At 48.5% G+C, this 23,233-nt stretch overlaps 1 protein-coding gene across 2 annotated transcripts in view; it reads right to left on the bottom strand.

The window, feature by feature from the left end:
- AFAP1L2 (actin filament associated protein 1 like 2) overlaps positions 1-23,233 on the bottom strand; it is a 99,165-nt gene that overhangs the window by 35,079 nt on the left and 40,853 nt on the right. For both annotated transcript variants that reach the window (XM_079899750.1, XM_079899749.1), the window contains exon 2: positions 3,127-3,255. In XM_079899750.1, coding sequence (XP_079755876.1) covers positions 3,127-3,255 — 129 coding nt within the window. The remainder of the gene's footprint in view (positions 1-3,126; positions 3,256-23,233) is intronic.

Here is a 23,233-nt window from a genome sequence, read left to right as displayed (position 1 = left end):
AAATTCCATTTGAAAAGTGCACACACACACACACACACACACACACACACACACACACACACACACACACACACTCATGCTCTGCCCCAAATGTGTTGAAGTAAACAACAGCTCAGCCAGTGGAGACCACAGCCTATCTTGAAATGATCATCCTGCCTCCACCTGTAAGTCCCGTCAGGCTGAGTTAATTTTCTGGAAGATACACAGTGAGGCAGGCATGGGAAGCTGAGAGAAAACGACCAACGCGTTCAATTTAAGGGGCTTTGGATTCTATCCCGTGCAGCATAATTAACCTGGTACAGACTCATCTGGACCGTGGAGAGAGGAGGGGAGCGTAATGGTTAGGTCTGCTGGCCCAGGCCCAAGCCTGGGCTCTGCCACGCATGGCCATGTGCCTAAAGTAACTTTCCAAACCTCAGTTCCCTTGTTGGTAAGATGGGGACAGCAACTCCCTCACTGCCTTCGGACGGGGTTAGATGACATAATCCAAGTCATTTCATTCATTAAGCACGGGGCTGGGAAATGGTAAGAGCACAGAAAGTGTGAGCTGCTGTTATAACCACTCTGCCATCCGAGAGGGTGCAAAGAGGACCAGAGGGGAAGTTCGCAAACAGTGGCTATTCATCCGTGGGCACTGACCTGGAGAACAGAAGTGACAGCCGAAGGCCTTGGTACGGCTATGCGCATTTTATCGGTGGTCTGGGTGTGCTCTGGGGGCAATTCACACTGGGGGGCCCCCGACCCGTTCTCAGCAGCTCCTGCAACCCTACAAACTGCAGAGAGCAAGGGTGGGGAAGGCCTGACTTTATGAGAGCAGAACATACACACATCAAAGGTGAAACAGAGGTCACCCTACAGGAAGCCACACTAGACCACAAAGGGGACCCCACACCGGGAGCCCTGATGGAGTGGTGAGAACCAAGAAGCAGAGGTCAGACGCCATCACAGGGGTGTTTCTCAATTCCCAACAAAGGTGTTCTTTATCATTAAACATTCGCAGGTTGGAGCACATCTAAATGGCCTGGGAGTGTGCTCTGTAAAGAATTCCACCGATGAGTCCTTCTGTGGAGTGATTCATCCCTCTGTAACTTACCTGCTTTGTAATGGGGATTTCCCATCTGCTCATCCCACCTTTGATGTGCTACTGACCAGCACTCAAGGCAGGTCAGCAGATGCTCACTACAAAGCTAGGAGGAGCCTGTAGAGCTCAAAGGCAATGAAGGGGCTGCCGGAAAACCCCTCTGATGAAAGGCTAGGGGAGCCAGATTATGCCGACGGAAGAGAAGGCTGCCGGGCGTATAGCAACATGCTCCAGCTTCATGACTTCTCTGATCTTCAGACTATAGGAACTAATTCCACAGGGAACAAAAAAAAAAAGGAAAAGGGACTTTGAAATGTAGCCCAGTGGACGCAGGCTGGATGTCAGGGAGGAGTCCCTGACTGTGATGGCCAAAGAAGGTGCACTTCCCTCCCTGGCAAGGATCTGGGCTATTCCTACTGTGAGACAGATGGATTAGATGTCCTCTTACTGTCCCTTACTGTCCCCAAAATATCACTTTCAATTCTCAAACATCCGATATAAAAATAAACTCGACTAAACTGTTATGACTTCACAAGAAGGTGTTTCTTTAAAAAAAAACACCTGTGCTAGAAATGAAACCGTATGTCCACAAGAAGACTTGTACAAGGCTGTTCAAAGCAGCCTTATCATTCATATCAGCGCAAATCTGCAAACAACCCAAATGTCCATCAGCAGTGAATGGACGAGCAGATTGCAGTATATTCGCAGAAGGGAACACCATTCAGTCCACAGCATGGAGTGACGGGGGCCAGACCCAAGGCACAAACCACCCAATTCCATTCATAGGAAGCTCCAGAATGGGCACCGCTAATCAATGGTGGCAGAAATCTGAAAAATGGTTGCCTTGGGGTGGGGCTAGGGAGGAATTCTTGCCCTGGGAAGGGGCAAGAGTGAATTTTCTGGGATGATAGAGATGTTCTACGTCTTATTTTGGGTGGTGGGTGCACAGGTGCATACAGCTGTCAAACCTCACTGAACTGGGCTTCCCTGGTGGCGCAAGTGGTTGAGAGTCCGTCTGCCGATGCAGGGGACGCGGGTTCGTGCCCCAGTCCGGGAAGATCCCACATGCCACGGAGCGGCTGGGCCCATGAGCCATGGCCGCTGAGCCTGCACGTCCAGAGCCTGTGCTCCGCAACGGGAGAGGCCACAACAGTGAGAGGCCCGCGTACCGCAAAAAAAAAAACAAAAAAAAAACGAAAAAAATAAACAAACTCACTGAACCAACTCCTGAAGATCTGTGTACTTGACTGGATACAAAATCTAGCTCAATTAAGAAGATAGAAAACCAATGAACTCACAGTTCTGTGATTTACAAAGTCTTAAAACAATGTTTTCCTGTTTTCCCTTGGGCTGTATGACACTGGGCAAGTTATTTACACTCTCCAGGCCTGAGTCTCCTCATCTGTAATAACAGCAGCAACCCCACAGGGGTGTCTTGAAGATGAAGCCCGAGCAATACATGTGCGGGCGGGAAGTGCTCAATTAAGCATTAGCTATGATTATACCAGTTTATTATCCCTTCTCTACTTTCAACCATAAGGAAAAGTGCTCTTCGTGGGCTACTGTGTTGAGTGTTCAGAAACTCCTGGGGCTGCCGTACACGTCCCGTCACTCTTGCACTATTGTTACGGGCTGAACTATGTCCCCCTCAAAATGCATGAATTAAGTCCTAACCCTGAATACCTCAGAATGTGACTGTATTCGGAGAAAGTGTCTTTAAAGACATAATTAACATTAAATGAGGCCACTGGGGCGGGCCCTGATCCAGTATGAATGGTGTCCTTATAGGAAGAGGAAATTTGGACACCGCCATTCACACAGAGGAAAGATGGTGTAAAGACCCAGGGAGAAGGGGACCATCGACATGCCAAGGAGAGAGGCCTCAGAAGGAACCAATCCTGATCTTTAGCCTCCAGAACTGTGACAAAGTACGTTTCTGTTGTTCAACCCAGTCTGTGGGGTGTCATTATAGCAGCTCTAACACACGTACAACCATCGTCCTGCTTCCACGGGGACCTCTTTACTAAGGCCCCGGCCACACTCACTGCTGCTTTTGGTGTAAAGCCGGAGGAGCTCGGCCAGGCCACTCTTCTTCACCACAGCTGTGCTGCTCAGGTTCTCTTGGTCAAGAATCCTGAGGAAGTCATCCAGCTCTGTCAGCAGCTGCTCCAGGGCTAGAGACAGAAAACAGAAGAATCCCTTATAGCAGCTGCCTTCTCTCCAAAGGCCCAGCTCAGACACACCTCCGATCCCACAGCATCCCACGACGGACCCTCCGGTCTTGAGGGGTGGGGTCCAGGGTGAGGCCAGGCAGCACATGGGGGGCCCAGCCGATAGGTGCAATTCCCAGTGCCAGCATCGCTGGGGAGAGGCAAACAGGCCCTTGGCTTCGAGATGGACAACCTCGGCCAAAGCTGCGGGGCTACCATTTGCTGGAGTGACAGTGGCCAAGGTGGTCCAGTCAAGTCTATCAGGCTGTGAGAATCTGGAAACAGGATTTTCTTCCTAATAAAGGTCAATCAAAACAGCTCAGGGTCTGGGGAACTTGAACACAGATCAGACCCGCAACCGTCAAAAGAAATGCTGTGGTTGACCCAGTTGTTAATCCTTTCCCCAAGGATGGGGAAACACAGAGTCACTTCAGGGAGATGAAACAGTGATTACTCTGTGCCCGCAGGAATATGGACAACCTATCCAAAGCCACACTTGGACAAACGAAGCCTTTCCCTGAGATTCTTCAGTGACTTCAGAGCCACTTCAATTGCCACTAGGCCAGCGTCACTCCCAAGCTGGTTAAGGGCTGTGGTGCCTCGGATCTAGTTGTCAAATACGCCTCTGTCAAGGGCCACTGTTATAGAAGCACTGGCCAATTTCTAGCTGGAAGTACATTGCAGAAACATCAGTGCAGGGGCAACAGTCTAGGTGCAGGGCCTTCCCCATTACTGTTGTTGTTATTATTGTTAACGACCGAAATCTCTATTAAGAACAGGATGCTGCATTCCCTGCTGGGGTCCTCACCTTGGCGCTCCCTGCCCAGCTGGCTCTCCAGAACGTGCTCATTAATGGCAGCAGCTCCTTGAGGGTCTAAACAATGCTTTCCAACCCTGGCTGCATTGGAATCACCTGGAGAGATTTTAAAACTCCTAATGTCTAAGCCGCACCCAGACTGATGATATCAGGATCTCTGGGAGTGAGATCCAGGAGTTATTAGGTCTTAAACCTCCTCAGGTGATTCCAATATGCAGCCAACGCTGAGAAGCATGGGTCTAAATGTAATGCCAGGGGCCACAACTGAGGGCCCTCCTTCCGACAGCAGCCAAGACGCCCAGAGCCGCCCTCCACCGCCTGCTGCTGGAACTCTGAGCGGTCACACAATCTCTCCAAGCTCATTCCCTCATCTGTAAAGTGGAGAAGACTGTGTGGGCCCTGCCCATCTCACAAGGTGGGTGTAAAAGACAAAATCTGTGAAGCTCTTCACAGCGATGCTTGTGAAATGCTATGCTAACCACACAAAGAGCTTTGTCATCATCGTCTCCTCCCATCCTGTGACATCATTAGTTATTTCTTATTCTCCACCAGTAGCATTCGTCTCTAAGCTCCTCTTCAGAGAAAAACCAAAACCTTGCACTGTAACATTCCCTACCCTACCATGTAAGGGAGAGGAAGGAAAGGAAGGTCACCTCCTCCGAGCAGCCCTCCCTGACCACCTTCTCCATACTAGATATTTCTTATCATTTTCTAACTCAGCATCTATCTCCTGCTTTCATAGCCCTAATCACAACTTACTAGCAATATGAATATACAATATTTTTTGAATACACAGTATTTTTTAAATAAGATTTTAAAATGAACAATATCAACAATGAATGAAATAACAGTTTTATTTATTTGCCCATTTTTAACGTGTATTTTTGTCTTTCTCATCCTGGTCTAGTCTGTTAGCTCAGTGAGTCAGAACCACACCTGTCTTGCATCTTTGGCACCTCACGCTGTTACAGGCGTTGAATGAATGTTTATGGAAATAATGAATAAATGAATGAATAAAGTTATTAGGTACCTACTAGCTCACAAGAACTCTAGGAGGTAAGCAACATTATGCCTATTTTGCAGATGTGGACCTGGTGGCCCAGAGAAGACCCATAACGGCCCACATGGCCCATGACAGAGAGCTGGGTTTGCTGCCTGACTCCAAGGCTGAGCTCTTGGCAACACCCCACCTGATGCCTCCATGTAGGGCCTTCTTCCAGCATCCCCCAAAGGCCTGGCGCCCCAGAACTGAAGCAGAGCCCCTGACTATCCCCTAACCCCCTCATTATAGAAGCCCTTATACTCCCCTGGTTCTAAGGGAGAGCCCAGTGCCCTATTTCTGTTCAAACACCCCCTTGGCTCTCAGTGGGGTAGCAGCCTCTGACTCCAATTCTGAAAAACCAAACTCCCTGGAATGAATATTGCTACCGACCGGGAGAGAGCTGGAGGAAGGGAACGGGGGATGAGGATGCTTATTTCGGAAGAGAGCAGTGATAACAGTACCAGCGCATGTGACTGTCAGGTCAAACAGCCAGCTGGCTCAGATGAGTGGGTGCCGCCTGTCGTAGGTCAGAGCGCTCTCTCCCTGCAGGGAGAAACAGCAGAGAAACCGCCTCTCTCCCTTTCAGTGTCCTGGTAAAGGATGAAGAATCAAGCGGGTCCCACAGAAGTCTATGCGTCACTTCCCCTCCGGCTTGTCAAAAGCCAAGCGAAGGTAAAAGACACCTTCACATAGCCAGCGGCCCAAATGCTGCATGTGGTACGTGTTGGCCCGTGTGCCTAGAGGTAGGATGGAAGTCGCCCTCATCTCTGCCCGAGAAGAGATGAGCAGATGGTTAAGGGATAGCCAAGGAGAGGCAAGAAAGAAGCCACATCAGGTAGTTCTGCTTGGGAAAGAGCCATGGACCAACAGCAGAGTCTCCTGCCCCGTCCTTGGGTATTGAGAAGAACGCCCCAGGGAATCTCCAAGAGGTCAGTGGCTTCTGCCCTGTTTACTTAAAATTGATTAAACTCTTAACGCAATGAAATTTGAAAGAGCACCAGCAAAAGCTCCCAGAGCCCACCGAATCAGCATCCGGCGAGACCTCTCCGTGTGCCCAGCACTCAGCTGGGCCCTCAGCCTCAACTTACCGGGAAACTGGAAAGGAGACCTGGATGGCGTGGCTCCTGCCTTTTGCAGGCTGGTTGGCGGGACAAGACGAGCACAGGTGAAGTGATTAACAGACCAGGGCGCACCACCAAAGAGTCAAGAGTCTCGCAGCTGATATCAGACGATAGGTTTAAGGCTGGAAGGTTTCTGGGAAGAGGCCCTCGTAGAGTAAGGCCTTAGGTTGTTTTTTGTTTGGTTTTGTTTGATTTTGAACAGTTATTCATGAGTTTCCAGTTGGCTGCAGAAACTCAACAGGCTGAAAGAAATGAGCTTAAAGAAGTCAAACTGGGGGACTTCCCTGGTGGCACAGTGGTTAAGAATCCGCCTGCCAATGCAGGGGACACGGGTTTGAGCCCTGGTCCGGGAAGATCCCACATGCCACAGAGCAACTAAGCCCGTGTGCCACAACTACTGAGCCTGTGCTCTAGAGCCCGCGAGCCACAACTACTGAGCCCGTGCGCCACAACTACTGAAGCCCACGCACCTAGAGCCCGTGCTCCGCAACATGAGAAGCCACCGCAATAAGAAGCCCGTGCACCGCAACGAAGAGTAGCCCCCGCATGCCACAACTAGAGAAAAGCCTGCACACAGCAACGAAGACCCAACGCAGCCAAAAATAAATAAATAAAATTTTAAAAAAAAGAAACAAGTGAATTAAAACAAGACACTAGGAAAAAAAAAAGTCAAACTGGGGAAAAACAAAGGATAAATGACTCTGAGGCTTGAACTCAGCTACAGTGGATAAGGAAAGTGAAAGGGCCTTGCAAAACAACTAGGATCTCAAGCTGCATTTTTCCTGACCTTCTGAACTCCACTGAGCTATTACTGCTGCTACTCCTGCTAACAAACAAAGAAAAAACACGAGAACTTTAAGTGTCTCTTGTTTCCACATCCTCAGCTATTCCCAAAAGCTGCCTGATTCCTGGAAAACAGCCTTGTTTATTTTTATGTGAGCAGATACATACCAAGCCAAAGGATGAAAAGCATCAATGCCTGGCTCTGGGGAGACAAAGGTGACCCTGATGGGGTCCCTTGCACTTCCAGGAGCCCCATGCCTGGAAATAGGGCACCAGTGAATACACAGGATAGAAGTGATCCAGGGACATTTCCAAGGATCAGGAATGTACCGAGGAAAGAGACAAACTTTGGGGTTATCAGGGAGAGGAATTTATAAGCTGGCCATTGCGGATGAATAGGAGCTCACCAGGAAGAGGCAGAGGCATTTCAGGAAAAGGGAATGATGCTCAGAAGAAGACTCAGATGCTGAAAGCACATGGGGTGTCTGAGAAACCACAAGTAGCTCTGTGTATCAGGGCACCCAGAGCATGGGGGCAGGGTGGGTGGGCCTTGAAGGAGAGAAAGTGGGCTCTGCGGCCAGAACTGCAGACTTAGATCCTGTGGGCAGATCATAAGGGCTTTATTCGCTTTGCTAGGGAGTTCGTGCCTCATCCTGCAGGGCTTCTGGGCAGTGCAGTGGAGGAGGCCATGCTATGCTGCTCTTCAAGCAGGCTAGCTCTGCCAGCTGTGGGGAGGACGGTGGAAGGGGACCAGGGGACAGGACGGGGAGGCAGGGAGGCCAGTGAGATGACTGCATTAGCTCAGCTGAGGAAGATGAGGGTGTCACCCAATCACAGCGGCTGGGGCCATGCAGGGTGCTGCACCCCACCACCTCCAAGTCTCCCAGGCACTCTGCAAGTGCACAGTGGGGGGAATGGGCTCTTGAGCCTGGATTACAACCTAACTCTGTCACATCTGCCGTTAACAGCGGCCCTGGGGTTCAAGTCCAACTGTGAACAAGTCCAAGTACTTGCTGTCTGCTGACCGCGCTGGGGAAGTCAGAGAGGTTGACCTGGATCATGGCCTCTGCTTCCCAAGGTAGCAGGGGATGGGATGGAGGGGTTGGACTTGAGACATGTGACAGGTAGCAGCCATGGGCCATTAGATGTGGAGACTGTAAGAGAAGATGCCCACGGGTGGCTGAGAGCTGCAGAATACCATTAGACACACAGGCCTGAGGACACTGCAGTTAACTGGGCATCTGTGGTCCCTGCTGCTGGGGAACTGATGGGCTAGGCCGATGGGAAAGATGGGAAGAGGGGGAGTGCTGAGGAAGCAGATACCCTCCTTTTCCCCTAAAACAGCTGAGTCAGGTGAAGGGTATGCACCAGGGTTGAAGAAACGCAGGACCGGGAAGCAGAGGGAGTCACGAAACCCAGAGGTCACTTCCCTTCGTCTCTGGATCCACATCATCCTTCAAGCTCCGTCCAGGCCCCGACCCCACAGAGCCGCACCCACGACCGAGGACACTCAGCTCTTCTGCCAGCTCTTCCCTAGATTCCTCACTGTCCAAGTCAGTTGTTCTCAGTTGTCTCAGTCTGTGCCAGGTCTGTATTCTGGGCTAGGCCTGAGCCCTTTCTGGACAAGGGTCAGCCTTCGTAGGTTTGGGCCTCTGACAAGGCGCTAAGCACATCAGAGGTCAGTGACGCTCCTGCCATCATACCCCCTGGGGTCCAGCCACAGGTTCCCCCGCTAGCCCAAAGGAGAGCGTTCCTGTGAAAACTTTATGCCGAAAAGGCATAAAGGGAAGCAGCTACTGTCTTTTTCTGGAAAAACGAAACTCCTCTCTGGATGGATTTCAGTTAGCGCAAGCAGGTATTCACGTAGGCCTTTCATCAAAGCCAAGGGGCGCGAAGCGAACTTTGGAAAAGCAGGGGAAACCGAGAGCTCAGGCTCTTGGGAATAATAAAAGCATGGCCCCAACTTGCGCCAACCCTGGTGACATTTTAAAGCCCTTAGAGCTCGGAGGGACGGGCCATCCCTGGGAGGAATGCGGCCATTTCACCGAGGCTCTGGAACGCACTCGTCCCAATTCCCTTCCCCCATCACCCCCACATTGCTCATTTTGGTCTCTTCCTCAACCTCCAGCGGAGGGAGGGAAAAATAAGTGTGCTGTTCATCGTGGAAACTGTAGGCCCTTGTGCAGGCTTTCCATCCTGGCTCTGTTAAAGTTCAGAGTTGTCTGCTCACGGGCTGACAAATCATCAATACGATTCTTGTTCAGGACGTGCAAGGCCCACGCAGAGCCGGACGGGTCAACGGCTCGATTCATCGCCCTCGGCCCCGGCAAAGCTCTGCCTCCAGATGACCTCCTCCCCCAGTTTTTCTCATCCTGAGGCAGTCCTGCTTTTTGGTCACTAGGTTCCCAACCATAAACGTCTTCCCAACATGCCAAAAAAGCTGCTTCTCGTGATTCCCCTGCTGTTTTACACACACAGTTTTATTTATTCAGCTGCGTTTGCTGAAGACCCATGATTGAGGGTGATTTTCCTTCCAAACGTGAAACTGAGCAGACCCGTTCTTTTAAGTATAAAGACATGCATCCCCCTCCCTGCCCCGACGGGGTTCCGAACATTGAGCCACAGGGCATATTATTTGCGTGAACCCGACTGCTGGGCACCAACCAAAGTTATGAAGCTGGTGAAAGTTTCTGTGACAAGCAACAGCATCAGGTGGGTTGCAATGAGGAGCAGAAAATGCCAGTAGACTCATCCTGGTCACAGAGAACCGTCAAGTTCTCAATGAGCTTTTGGAAAACATGCCCCTTTACTCCACCTAAAAGGAGACCTCCCCCCACTTTTAGGAGGCCCAATCCCCCTTTCTCTAAAAGTGCCAAATGCCAAGTCAGCCTTTACCAAGTACCCGATGTACCGATGGGTATGTGCCAGGCAGGTTGACAGGAAGTGGGTTTCTTCCTTTCTTTTTTTATGGCGGTAATACACACATAACTTTACATTAATTTACCACTTTAGCCACTTTAAAGCTTACAACTCAGTGTCACAATACCATGCACCCATCACCACCACTACCTAGTTCCAGAGCTTTTTCATCACCTGAAACATAAACTCACTAGGTTGTCGCTCTCCATTCTTTCCTCCCCCAGATTTGTGGCAACCACAAATCTGCTTTCTGACTCTGTAGGTTTGCCAATTCTGAATATTTCATGTAAATGGAATCTTATAATACGTAGCCTTTTGAGCCTGGCGTCTTTCACGATGCATCATGATTTCAAGGTTCATCCATGCTGTAGCATGGATGGTATTTCGTTCCTTCTTACGGCTGAATAATGTTCCCTTGTATGGATATACCACATTCTGTTTGTCCCTTCATCATTAATGAGGAAGTGGGTTTTTTTAAACAAAAATAATTTTTAATTGGGCTATAACTTACATACAGCAACATCCTCTGTTTTTACTGTATAAAAATCTAGTGTTCTGACCAACACACTCAGCTGTGGCAACTACCACCACAATCAAGATACAGAACAATTCCATCACCCAAAAAGTTCCTTTGTGCCCTTCTGCAGGTGACCCCTTCTCCACTCCCAGGCCCCGGCACCCTGCAGAACCTCTGGAGTCTGGCTCCTTTTACCGAACATAAGGCATCTGAGATTCATCCATTGTTGTTACATGTATGAGAAGTTTGTTCCTTTTCATTGCTGTGTAGTATTCCATCCTACGGCTGGAGGAAGCCCATATGTCTCCATATATTAAGAGATCTCTGCTGGGTGCTTCTGCACAGACACAGCAGGTTCCTGTGTCCTCACCCCAGTTTCTCATGCTTCTGAAGGCACCCTCCTGCTGACTTTCAAGGGCACTCCTGCTTTCAGGACACCGAATGGAAGACCACTCAGGGCCATGCATACAAAAGATAAAGCGGTGCTTCTCGGCAAAGGCTGCATATTGGAATCAACTGGGGACTTAAAAAAAATTCCTGATGCCTGGGTCCACCCCCAGAGCTCCTGCTGTAATTGCTCTGGGTGTGGTCTGGTCCTCAGGAGTTTTCAAAGCTTCCCAGGTGATTCTACTATGCAGCCAAGGTGATGAACCACAGAGATAAAGGTGTGATGATTGCTTCATGAAAAGTCTTTACTTTATAAAATTACTTATGAGTCCTTAAAAAACAAATTTCCATAGTGCTGCTATCTAACGCAGTTCTGATTCCACATGGAGAACTTTCTAGGTTCATGCTTGTCATATCAAGTCAGATACATTTGAAAATACCTTTTTTTTCCTCCTAACATCTTTTCCCTTCTGGACAGTGAGGGTGTGGAAGGCAAGAACCAAGATGTCTCTGTGTTTACACATCACTGAACTCGGTTCCCTGTCCTGCTTAAACAAGTGGGAACTCTTATCACTGGTAATCCGCACCCAAAAGGTTTGCAGGCTACTCCTCCGGTGGGCTGTCATTGATCCCGCCTGCCTGGACCTCAGGAGACTGAGCCAGAAACGTAAATAACTTTCTCCAGGATAAATACTCCAGGAGTTTTTCTTGATTTCCATCTCCAAGAAATGGCGAGGGGGAGAGGGCTGTGCTCCATTTACCAGCGCTGTGACTGCGCTTCTCCCTGCTGAGTCTGACCTTCAAGGTCAGTTTGTCATCATTTTTGCAAGATCTGCTTTTTCTCACCTATCTTGGAGTCTCATCACTTAAAACACATCCCCAAGAAGAGGCCGCCCTCTGCATTCCCAGATCATCTGTGCGGGCTTGAAGAGATGGGACAGATGCTTTGCTGTGGCTTGCACTACTGGAAAAACAACTCGAGTTGCTCACTGGTGACCTCTCAGATGGAACAAACCTCCCCAAGAGCAGAATTCCAACCCCAGCTATGAAGCCAACTGGAACCAGAGCCGCTCAGATAGGGCCCCTCAGAAATTTCACATAGTAACCACCAAAGACATCAAACCAAGCACAGCGAGGAAGAGAGGCCAGGCGCCTGCCAAGGGCCACTTCCTCTCTGCCTCAGCCTGCCCAGAAGCACCACCTGTCCATCCAGTCCAACAGCACAGGGACTATTACTTGGTGATTCTCCCATCTTTATTTTCTATTTGTCCCATGAACGCAAGTCCTTGGTCCCTAGTGAAGTTGAAGGCTCTGTGTAGATAGGGACCACATCTTCCGGTTTAGTTTCCCCCACTGTGCTTAAACAGTGCTTTGCTCTAAAATCAGTGCTTGGAAAACATCTGCTGAGCATAAGGCTTCCGTACACACACACACACACACACACACACACACACACACACACACACAGACACACACACACAGACACACACACGGCCTAAGGAAGGCTCCTCCTGAATTGTCTTGTAATAAAAGGATTACAAGACAGGCCAGGGGCGACAGACCACAGTTCAGGTCCCCACAGCTAACAGCTCTGGAAGGACCATCCAGAGACAGCCCCCAGCAGCAGACATATCTCACACCTGGGCAGCACTCTAGTGGGAGAACTTACTCAAGGGTGCAGGTGGGAGGGGCATGGAGGTGGCCGTTCCCCTGGAGACCAGGAACCCAGGGCCAAAGGAGCTCGACCCCCAGGTCACTCCAGCAGTTCAAGGGGCGCAGGAGGGCCGGAGCGAGGCACCCCAGGTTCTAGCAGCCACCAGGGTCCAGGCCAGACAAAGAGGCTTTGGGGCCCAGGGGGCCTTTGTCCCCGGGCTCAGTTAGGACATTCCTTAAATGCAATCTGCCAGAAGAGTGGCTTCATTCAGACTCAGTTATGCGGGTGGGAGGCGCAGAGGTTCAGCTGGGTGGCTCCCCGCATGGCAAGTCCCACAGCAGCTGGCACAAACCATTTCAGTCTCTGAACAAGAGGCTGTCAGGGGTCACTCAAGTTCACTTTGGAAGTTTGGGAAGTACTGTGTCTAACAGAAAAAAAAAAAGAAGGCTGGAAAATAACAGTGGTTATCTCTCGGTGGAGGGGTTCTGGGAAATTTTCATTCCTGCTTTACACCCTCCTCTTTTCCTCAACACAAAAGAGCAGTGAGTTATTCCATGAAGAGAAGACACTGCTGAGGGGCTGGTATGCTTTCGGTTTTGGCTGCAAATTTAGGTTTGTCCTTATTCACTTGCTATTTGTATTAGACAAAAAGGACACAAACTAAAAATGTATGGAAAGAAAAAATAATCACTGTACTGTTCAGATTTCCTGTTTCTTTCCAGCAGTTGGCAAAAGTAATGACCCACCATTGGGCTGATGTGCCAGTGGAGCCTCTTCATCCTGTTCAGGCCTCCAACGCGAAAGAGGTCAAAATCAGCCCTGGCAATCTAAAACCACGACCCCCTTGACCTCGGAGTCAGCGGCAGGAGGCTACCCCCAGCCTGATTCAATGCCCTCCTGGCCCACACAGGCAAGTGCCCTTCCTTGGGGCTCCAAGGAAGCTGGGCTAGAGGACAAAGGCCTCCTTGTCTGGCCTGGACCCTGGTGGCTGCTGGAACCTGGAATTTCTCGCCCCTGCCCTCACACTCCCTCTGAACTGCTGGAATGTCCTGGGTACGTTGGGGGTGGTGGTTGTGTACCTTTTGCCCTGGGTTCCTGGTCCAGAGAAAGCAGTGTCGTTCATGCCCTTCCCACCTGTACCAGATTCATAAATTCCCATTGCTTAGGGACTTCCCTGGTGGCACAGTGGTTGAGAATCCGCCTGCCAATGCAGGGGACACGGGTTCAATCCCTGGTCGAGAAAGATCCCACATGCCGTGGAGCAACTAAGCCCGTGCGCCACAACTACTGAGCCTGAGCTCTAGAGCCCACGAGCCACAACTACTGAGCCCACGCGCTGCAACTACTGAAGCCCGCGCGCCTAGAGCCTGTGCTCCACAACAAGAGAAGCCACCGGATTGAGAAGCCCGCATACTGCAATGAAGAGTAGCTCCTGCTCGCTGCAACTAGAGAAAGCCCGCACACAACAACGAAGACTCAATACAGCCTAAATAAATACATAAATAAATTTTTTAAAAAACAAATTTCCTTTGCTTAAATCTTAGTTCCAAATCGTGGCTCACCCTTGGCTTTACCACATACAGGCCGTGTGGCCTTAGAGAGCTGAATTCACTTCTTTGTGCTTCAGTTTCCTCGTTTGTAAAATGGGGTTAATAACAGTACCAACTTCATAAGACTGGTGTAAAGATCACAAAATAATCCCATAAAGTGCATATACTAAGGTAAATGTTAGCTGCTAAATAAAAGCTAAATCTCTCCTATAAGATGGACATGGAAGACCCTCCATAAACACACACTCCCACACACATATACATTGCAATTTTAGTAGAACAGTTTCAAAAAAGTGATTGGAGATATCCCTGTCTGGTTTTTGCAGGACTACTACACTGTGTCCTGGCAGAACGGCAGCAGAGGTAACTGGGGTGGAATTCCGGTTAAGCCCCTCTGAGGAACCACCTTCCTAGAAACACATAATGTTGAAAATAAATAAGTGCAGGTTTTCCAAGCTTCCTGTAGCTCCCCAGCCCAGGTCTCCATACCAGATACGCATGTGCAGAACAAGAGTCAATGGCAGGCTGTGAATTGAGAAGTGGCTACCAGGTCCTGTGCTTCTTTTCCACCCTCTGCCCATCTAACCCCTGACCCTGCAGCACCACCCTCCCTACCTGCCTTGACAGCAACCCAGGCAACATTCCTATGGGCAAAGAGCACAACCCCATTAAAAACGTTGCCTCAGAAGGGACAACCCATGAGCGTGTGCAGTGGATCCTATCTGCTGTTTTTCCCCCTTCCCCAGCATCTACTTGCCCTTCTTATTTGTACCCAATTTCTCTTTGGGAAACCCTTTTACCCAGCTGTATTTGCAGCTTGGGCGGGACTAGAAGCCCCACCCCCGACTCCATGGCAGCTACATGACCCTGGAGTTAGCCAGAGTGTTTCATTCCCTTAGCCACAGTGATTGGCTTAGGGATGGCCTCATGATGAGAGCCAAGCCAATGAGCGGCAGCCGCGGGACTCTTCCTAGAACTACCTCTTGGTCTCCGAGCTGCTGGAATGTCAGCCAGGGGCCACCTTGGCCTCAAACCCCGACTCAAACAAGCCTTCTCCTATACCGCTCAGTTTTGTGCGGCCAGGACTTCCCTTTTTTTTTTTTTTTTTTTTTTTTTTGCGGTACGCGGGCCTCTCACTGTTGTGGCCTCTCCCGTTGTGGAGCACAGGCTCCGGACACGCAGGCTCAGTGGCCGTGGCTCACGGGTCTAGCCGCTCCGCAGCATGTGGGATCTTCCCGGACCGGGGCACGAACCCGTGTCCCCTGCATCGGCAGGCAGACTCTCAAGCACTGCACCATCAGGGAAGCCCAGGACGTCCCATTTTTTGATTAAGCCAGATTGAGCTGGGTTCTCCCTTGCTTGCAAATGGAGAGTCAGCTACCACAGCACATTTTTTGAGCCTGGAATCTGGGCCGGGCAGTCTGCATACACAATTTCAATTCATCTTGTGGGGTAGACATTATCATCCCCATTTCACAGAGGGGAGACCTGAGGCCAAAGGAGGGCCACAATGTAAACACCAGAGCTCAGAATCAACAGGGCCTTCTGGCCGCATGCCTAGAGTTTACTCCATTAATCTGAGTCTACTTTACAGTGGTAAGGATTTGCTTATTACTCCAGAGAGTAGAATTAAAAAACATTCTAATGAAAGCAAAGTGTGGGGAAAGATCCAGGAAAAAAAGCACCTTGAGAAGCCTGAGATAAAATGTCACCAAGGCCTGGGATGAGGGCAGAGATATATGGGCAAAGGGCAGCGAAGATAAACTCCTGCCAGCCTTAGGAATACCAGCAGAAGGAAAACTGAAAGGGAAATTCCAAAGGCCCAGAGGGGAGAAGCAGAGCAGGGCATGGCATTGGGGATACGGAAGGACCTGAAAGAAGACCTTCACTTATTCCAGGCAGAGCTGACAGATTTCAAGACAGCCAAGCCCTCCAAGGCAGGCTGATGGGAGAAACAATGGTGGCAGCTGCAACTCTTGGCTCAGGGAGCAAAAGAGCTGGGAGAGAGCATGCCATCCCCAAACCTCCAAACCTGACTCCCCAGACCCATAGGATGGAACAGAAATGGGAGGGGCTGGGGTTGTTCAGTTGTGGAGAGCACAAGAAAGGGTCTGCCTAAAATGGTCCTTAATACTAGGAGGACTGGAGAAGCAAAAGTCTACACAAAGGAGCAACTTTAATCAAGCCAGCAGTTCTGAACAGACAGCTCTTTAGCTAGACCAGCCCTGCCTCTGCTGATAGAACATCTCTAATGGACGAGAACTGATAATCAGGCAGAGAGCTGCATATGCTCCCGTTACGTGAACCTCATCAACTTGGAATCGGTCCCTTTAGCAGCGCTGCAGGAATTAGGAATCGATAATGAATGGAAATTAATTATTTTGGTATACTTAGCATTCTTTTCCCCTTCCTTTGGGAATGGGAGGACATGTTCCATACAGTTCAGATCTGGCGGGCCCCACCTGAGCCATGGGAGGTGGGGATGTAGCTGAGGACCGGCCATTCTTTAGGCCCCAGCGATGGGTTCAAGCAAGACCAGAATCTCCCCTAGGATTTGCTCTACTGGCTTTGGGAGAAAGAGGCCTTTCCTGTCTTCAGATTATAAACCACGAGGATATATACTTGGAGCTGCAGTCGACTCTCCATCCTCCACGCCACCTTCCCAGTCTGAAGATGAAGCCAGTGCTCAGAGGGGAGGAAAGCTGAGAACTAGAGAAAGAGACAGAGCCCTACCCACATTGCTAGAGTTCCTAGGTCCAGCCGTGCCTGAAGCTACCTCTGAACTTGCCAACTACATGAACCTTTTTCACATAAGCTGGGTTTTAGTCACCAGTGACCAGAAAGTCCTTATTCACGTGTAAGTGAAGTTTGAACAGATGGTGGCTTCATGTAAACCACCCCCTTTACGAGGCACACCTCAATTTCCCAAAGCTATGAAATGGCCCAAGAGTAATCTTAATTTCCCGCTCCCTTTGAAACATCCAAGCACAAAGCCAGGTAATTTTCTTGGATGACAAATATGGTGCCCAAACCACCAGAAAAACAGCTGACGTTGGCCCACAAACACTGAGGGCATGGCTGTGATGGTCTGTTTAAACCACAAGAAGCATCAGGCCTAGGGATAGGTGGCGGGGGGTTGCTTCCCAGCCAGGAACCCACCTCCTCTCTTTTCTGACAGGTGTCCCTGCCCTTGTGCTGCTCTCCACGGTCCCCAGGACAGGGCCCACAGCAGTGCTTTTCAAACTGAACATGACTCTTCAGTGGGCCATGCTGTCAACTCAGTGAGTTACCAGCAGCTCGAAAAGATATGTAGTAAGAGGACTTCCCTGGTGGCGCAGTGGTTGAGAGTCCGCCTTCCGATGCAGGGGACAAAGGTTTGTGCCCCGGTCCGGGAAGATCCCACGTGCCGCGGAGCGGCTGGGCCCGTGAGCCATGGCCGCTGAGCCTGCGCGTCCGGAGCCTGTGCTCGCAACGGGAGAGGCCACGACAGTGAGAGGCCCGCGTACCGCAAAAAAAAAAAAGTAGTAGGAAATATCAGGATGCATAGCATCTAGTAAAGGAGTGTAATCTTTCATAAAACTTTTGTTTTTAGATGTATGTCCTGGCATACAACGTAAAATACATTTCTTACCACGGTCACAATCAAAAGGTCTGAAAAACCCTACTGTAGGCCCATGATTTCTTATCTGAAACCCACAAAGGCAGAGTTGTTTTGAAAGTCTGTACGTTTTAAATTCTAGAAAAGGAACATGGTGCATAAGGTCTGGGGAAACACCCAGGAATAAAACTCATGAACATTTCTTTAGCAAAATACACAAACATTCAAGCTAAGTGGGCTTGATAGATTATATATCCCCTCACATCATTTCAGATGCCTTCACATTAATTTGTTCCAACCTTACCAAAAAACTCCTGGCTTTCCAAGTTTGGGGATTTGGGAATTGAAGCGAGAAAACTGTGGACCTATGTAGGGATTCTCAGGACCTTTTTCCTTCTTCTGCCTTGAAATTGACTTTTAATTTTCCAATTTTTAAAAAAGACCTCATGGGGCTTCCCTGGTGGCACAGTGGTTGAGAGTCCGCCTGCTGATGCAGGGGACACGGGTTCGCGCCCCGGTCCAGGAAGATCCCACATGTCGCGGAGCGGCTGGGCCCGTGAGCCATGGCCGCTGAGCCTGTGCGTCCAGAGCCTGTGCTCCCCAACGGGAGAGGCCACAACAGTGAGAGGTCTGTGTACAGCAAAAAAATAAATAAATAAAATAAAATGTCTATCATAGACTCGGAGCATTTTGAAAGCAAGAAAAAAGTTATCCCTCGGATGGAAACAAAACAAGGTTCAGAGAGAGAAAAGGACTTTGCCAAGGTCATACGGTCAGTTTGTAGAAAGCTAAATTTCCTACATCTGCCCTAGGCTTTCTAAACCTAAATTCAAGTAGTTTTGTATCCTAGAGAGTAAAGGAAAGCACAAGGGTCATTCTTTAATGAGAGTTGCATGGGAGTGGCAGAGAAGGCCCCAGAAGATTCTAAATGTATTGGTTGCGATTCACCAAAGTGAGAGGGGCAAGAAGAGAGAAGTTCTCTCCACAGAAAAACAGCTGCTGTGACCCGGATGGAAAAGATTTGGTTCCTCGGTCCAGGCTGTTCTTTGTTTACATGAACAAGGGCCAGATATTCATCACAGAAATATTCTAAATTAAACCCTTGAAGCCCTGTTATATAAACAACGTAAAGGTATCACAGAGCTTTGAGTTGGATCATTGTTTTTGTTTTGACAAAATTTGTCAAAAGAAACTGCTGATGTACAATTTCTGACTCTTCCAGAGCATTTCCGTTTGGCGGAACATTTTAAGTTTGCATTTGGCTCTCTCTTCAAATCTCCCTTTCCCTCCCTGGCCGATCTCATAGGGACCTCTCTGCTCCTTATCTCCGTGTGCCAACATCTCCAACACAGTGGCCCCCAGCCTCAGACTCCCTGGAACTGTCTTTAGCCACTTTTTCTCCGCCACAGCCAAGTTCTCTAACGCAACACCCACACTCTATGTGAACTACTATCTGAACTACTCTATCATACCACATGCCACACTCTATCTGAACTACTATCCCCTTGACCCTCAAACCAGGCTTTAAGAGCCCCCTAGGGCACGGTCAGCACTTCGGCCCAGCAGTGCGCCCTGCCCCATCTCACCCCCGCCCTGGCCCTGTCTACCCACGCTAACTGTTCAGCAAGTATTTCCCGAGTGCCGGCTACACATCAGTGGTCCTTTTACAATCTAGTAAGCGTCTACTCTCTGCCAGGGCCATGCTAAGCAATACAATAGGGGAGACAAATGGGCAAATTTCTATTTCTCTATTTCAATTTGCATATATTCCTTGAAATCATAAAACAAGAATGCATGCTGCCACTCTGTTTGCATGTAATGTAGTAGTGTTTCCTTTACTCCCTCCCTCAAGCACGGCACTACTGAATTGAGGATACTTCTTGTATCCAGTGACATCTTAGAATTAGTCATCCCTCAGTCAGCTCTTCCCCTTCCCACCACAGTGATTTTCCATTCACTCATAGTGAGGGCTATTTGCACCGTGTTAAGTTTCTCTGGACAAGTTACTTTCTAAGTGTTTTCAAGTCTCCTAAATGCTAAAATTGTGTCTGTCTCAAATCTCAAACCAGATCTCTACAGTGCAAGCATCGGAGTTCACTGTAGGCACCCCTGCACCTGGTAAGTACCTGGGTAGGTACCTGTTAGGCACGAGTTAGGCGCACAGACCTGAAAGGGAGTTCACACATTTGATGACTAAATGGTGCTGGGCCTGGGTGAAGAACCCCCCCACCCTCTTCCAGCCCATGGCTCTGAAAATCCCTGTCCTTTCCATTCAGAACTGGTTGTTGGGACCCCATCCAGCATCTCCAGAACAATCCTAACTCTGAATCCCAAACGTGGTTCAGGAGTTGCTTACTTAGAAATAAGGCTTAATTTTTAAAACCTGGGAATAAAGGCGCCTTCTTTTGCCTTACCATTGTTCTGAAGGTACTTTGGTGTAAAGTAAAGCAAAAATGCAATGAACTCTAAATTCAGAAACCAGGATTAAGAGATTATATGATGGGCAGTTTTCTACTGAAACTTGAACAATGAAGATAGAATTACAGTTAAATAAATAATACAAAATGCTATTCATAATAAGCCAGTAAAAGAGAAAGAATATAAACCAAAAGAGGAAAACTGCTTTTCTTAAGAATAAAGTCAGCCAGAAGACTGACAAAGTCTATCACACTGAGCTCTTAATAATAAACCTATACGGTAGACAGAATTATCCCTTAGATGAAGAAACAGACTCAGAGAGGTTAAGTAACCTGCCCAAAGTCACACAGCTAGTACATTCAGATCTGAATTTTCAAATCACTCTGGCCTCTCCCACCATAACCTTGGCTGGCCTCCCTTGCAATTTCTTCTTTCATGTCCAGACAGTACAACTTACAAAAAAAGAAGAAGAAGAAGAAAATCCACAGCCATTTGAAAATAGCGCCTAGAAGAACTGGCATACCTAAGAGAATATTATTGCCTAGATTTATATATAAATACAGAAGATCTCTGCTCGTCCATTTCAACCCTCCTTATTCATACAAGTTGCCCATGACCAAATCACATCCTATGAGAACAGTAACAGTAAAAGAGAACAGTAAAAACTCGGGAAATACATTTGACTCACAACAGGAGCTGAGACCACTAATATTAAAGTTTCTGGTGTGTGACATTTAGTTATTCAAATACCCGACAAGTTTACCAGTAAATCTTGCATGGTAAGTATTTTGCTAATGCAATATCTGTTAAGCATCAGTAGCCAAATTACAAAAACTATCAACTTGGGCTTCCCTGGTGGCGCAGTGGTTGGGAGTCCGCCTGCCGATGCAGGGGACGCGGGTTCGTGCCCCGGTCCGGGAAGATCCCACATGCCGCGGAGCGGCTGGGCCCGTGAGCCGTGGCCGCTGAGCCTGCGCGTCCGGAGCCTGTGCTCCGCAGCGGGAGAGGGCACAACAGTGAGAGGCCCGCGTACCGCAAAAAAAAAAAAAGTATCAACTTTATTACTGGGTTTAAAATGACTTCTGGTTTTTAAAAGACTAAATGCCTTGTAATCAAGTTAGCCAATAAAAAAAAATCCACCACTCAAATGTATTTTGTGAGCCATGCATGTCAACATGCCTTGCACTTGTCAACACAGCAACTGGGAAATGAAAAGTGGTGGGAAGGGGGCTGAATGAATGTCCATGGACCGATCCTACTGGACATATTTATTCATCGAAGTCCTCTGGAAATTAATTGACTTTCCTTGCCCCCTGCATAGCAAGTCTATTCAACCAGAGTGGGTTCATGTGGGGGGGGGGCGGGTTATATCTTGTAATAAAAAGGGAAAGGGTTTGGTTGGCAAATGTGGTTTTAATCAAAGCCTTCCTCTGGCTATTAGAAACAGGTTTCAAACAAGTGACCTGTTGGCTTATTGTAGACATGGTCAAAGAAAGCCAGACACCTCTCCCTGAACTGTAATAACATATCTTATCCATCTTTTCTTTCATTCATTTAAAAAAAAAGGTACTGATACAGTGAGGACAAGAAGCAAAGGAAGCCAGTGGAAACTTAGAAGACTAAGAAAACATTCTATCTTATGAGCCACTGTTTTGATTCCTGCCTTGGCACCTACACTCTTTTGTTTCTACTGAATACACCTTTGCCAAGGACATTAAAAAGGGTCATATCTATGACACTGCCACCTTACTAAAGCTAAGAATGAACAAATGCCACAGAGATAAAGTGTGAAGTTAATTTTAGGGGTCAATTTGACTGGGCCACGAGCGTCTATAATCACAGGAACCAAGTCCTGATAATAAAGCTCTTCCAATGGATGGATGGATAGATGGAGAGAGAGATCCTATTGGTTTTGTTTCTCTGAAGAACCCTAATACACAGAGCTTTTGCAAACCAAGATGTCCCATTCAAGTTGAAAGACATTTCGAAAAGAGCAAGGAAAATTTCACATGGTTGGGAATTAAAACATTCACCACTATCGTCCTGAAATCTCAAATCTCCTAGGTACTTTTCTATCCCAAATTTATTCCATCAAGCATGGTTCAAACCCCCACAGATCTGGACAGTTTCTTGGGTGCTGAGGCTCAGAAATTCTCAGAACTTTGAACATGCATTTTCTTTTCCAAGCAAAATTTCTGCAGCAGTACAATAATTTTCTCCACCTGCATATGTGCTATCCCTGTGAAATCATGGGACCAAGTGTCAGGAAATGAACCCAGGCAGAAAATGGTCTGCAGCATTCCTGTGATGTCTCAACCGATCCCAGTTCAGAAATATCAGTGAGACAATTGAGATTATTCCCAAACTCCTGGCACCTGACTTTTAATACAGACTTAAGAAAAGCACTCCCATCTGACATGTGACATCTGAGCAGACAGGCTAGGACAACTCTGGTGCAAAGAGTGTGCAAAGTGATGGAACCATCTTGACTTTCTTTTGGCAACTAAGGGGTCACATCCCATAGCGGGGTGTTGTCCCAAGGTGACCGTGTCCTTATGCTTCTCACAGCTTCATTTCTTCAGGCATTCATTTACTCACCAAATATTTATGGAGTGCCTAATATGCGTTAGACCCTTAGATTCAACCACTAAATAAAATGGGTATGGCCCTCCTGGAGTATACATCAATATGCTTCGGTATAAATTCTTTTCTTAGGGCTTCCCTGATGGCGCAGTGGTTGAGAGTCCGCCTGCCGATGCAGGGGACACGGGTTCGTGCCCCGGTCCGGGAAGACCCACGTGCCGCAGAGCGGCTGGGCCCGTGAGCCATGGCCACTGAGCCTGCGCGTCCGGAGCCTGTGCTCCTCAACCGGAGAGGCCGCAACAGTGAGAGGCCCGCGTACCGCAAAAAAAAAAAAAAAAAAAAAAAAATTTGCATATAAATTCTTTTCTTATAGTTATGTTAGCTTTTCAGCACCTTTTGGATGAACATCAATACAAAAATCCTGCTATTCTTTTTTTCCCCCAACCCTGTATTGCCCCTCCCCCTTCCAGTCTCCACTGATAACCACTAGTTTGTTCTCTATATCTGTAAGTCTGCTTCTTTTTTGTTTTATTCACTATTTGTTGTCTTTTTT

The sequence above is a fragment of the Stenella coeruleoalba genome, assembly GCF_951394435.1.
Source record: "Stenella coeruleoalba genome assembly, chromosome: 16".
NCBI lineage: Eukaryota > Metazoa > Chordata > Mammalia > Artiodactyla > Delphinidae > Stenella > Stenella coeruleoalba.
Note: the sequence above shows the minus strand (reverse complement) of the source record. Positions and strands in the feature narration are given on the sequence as shown.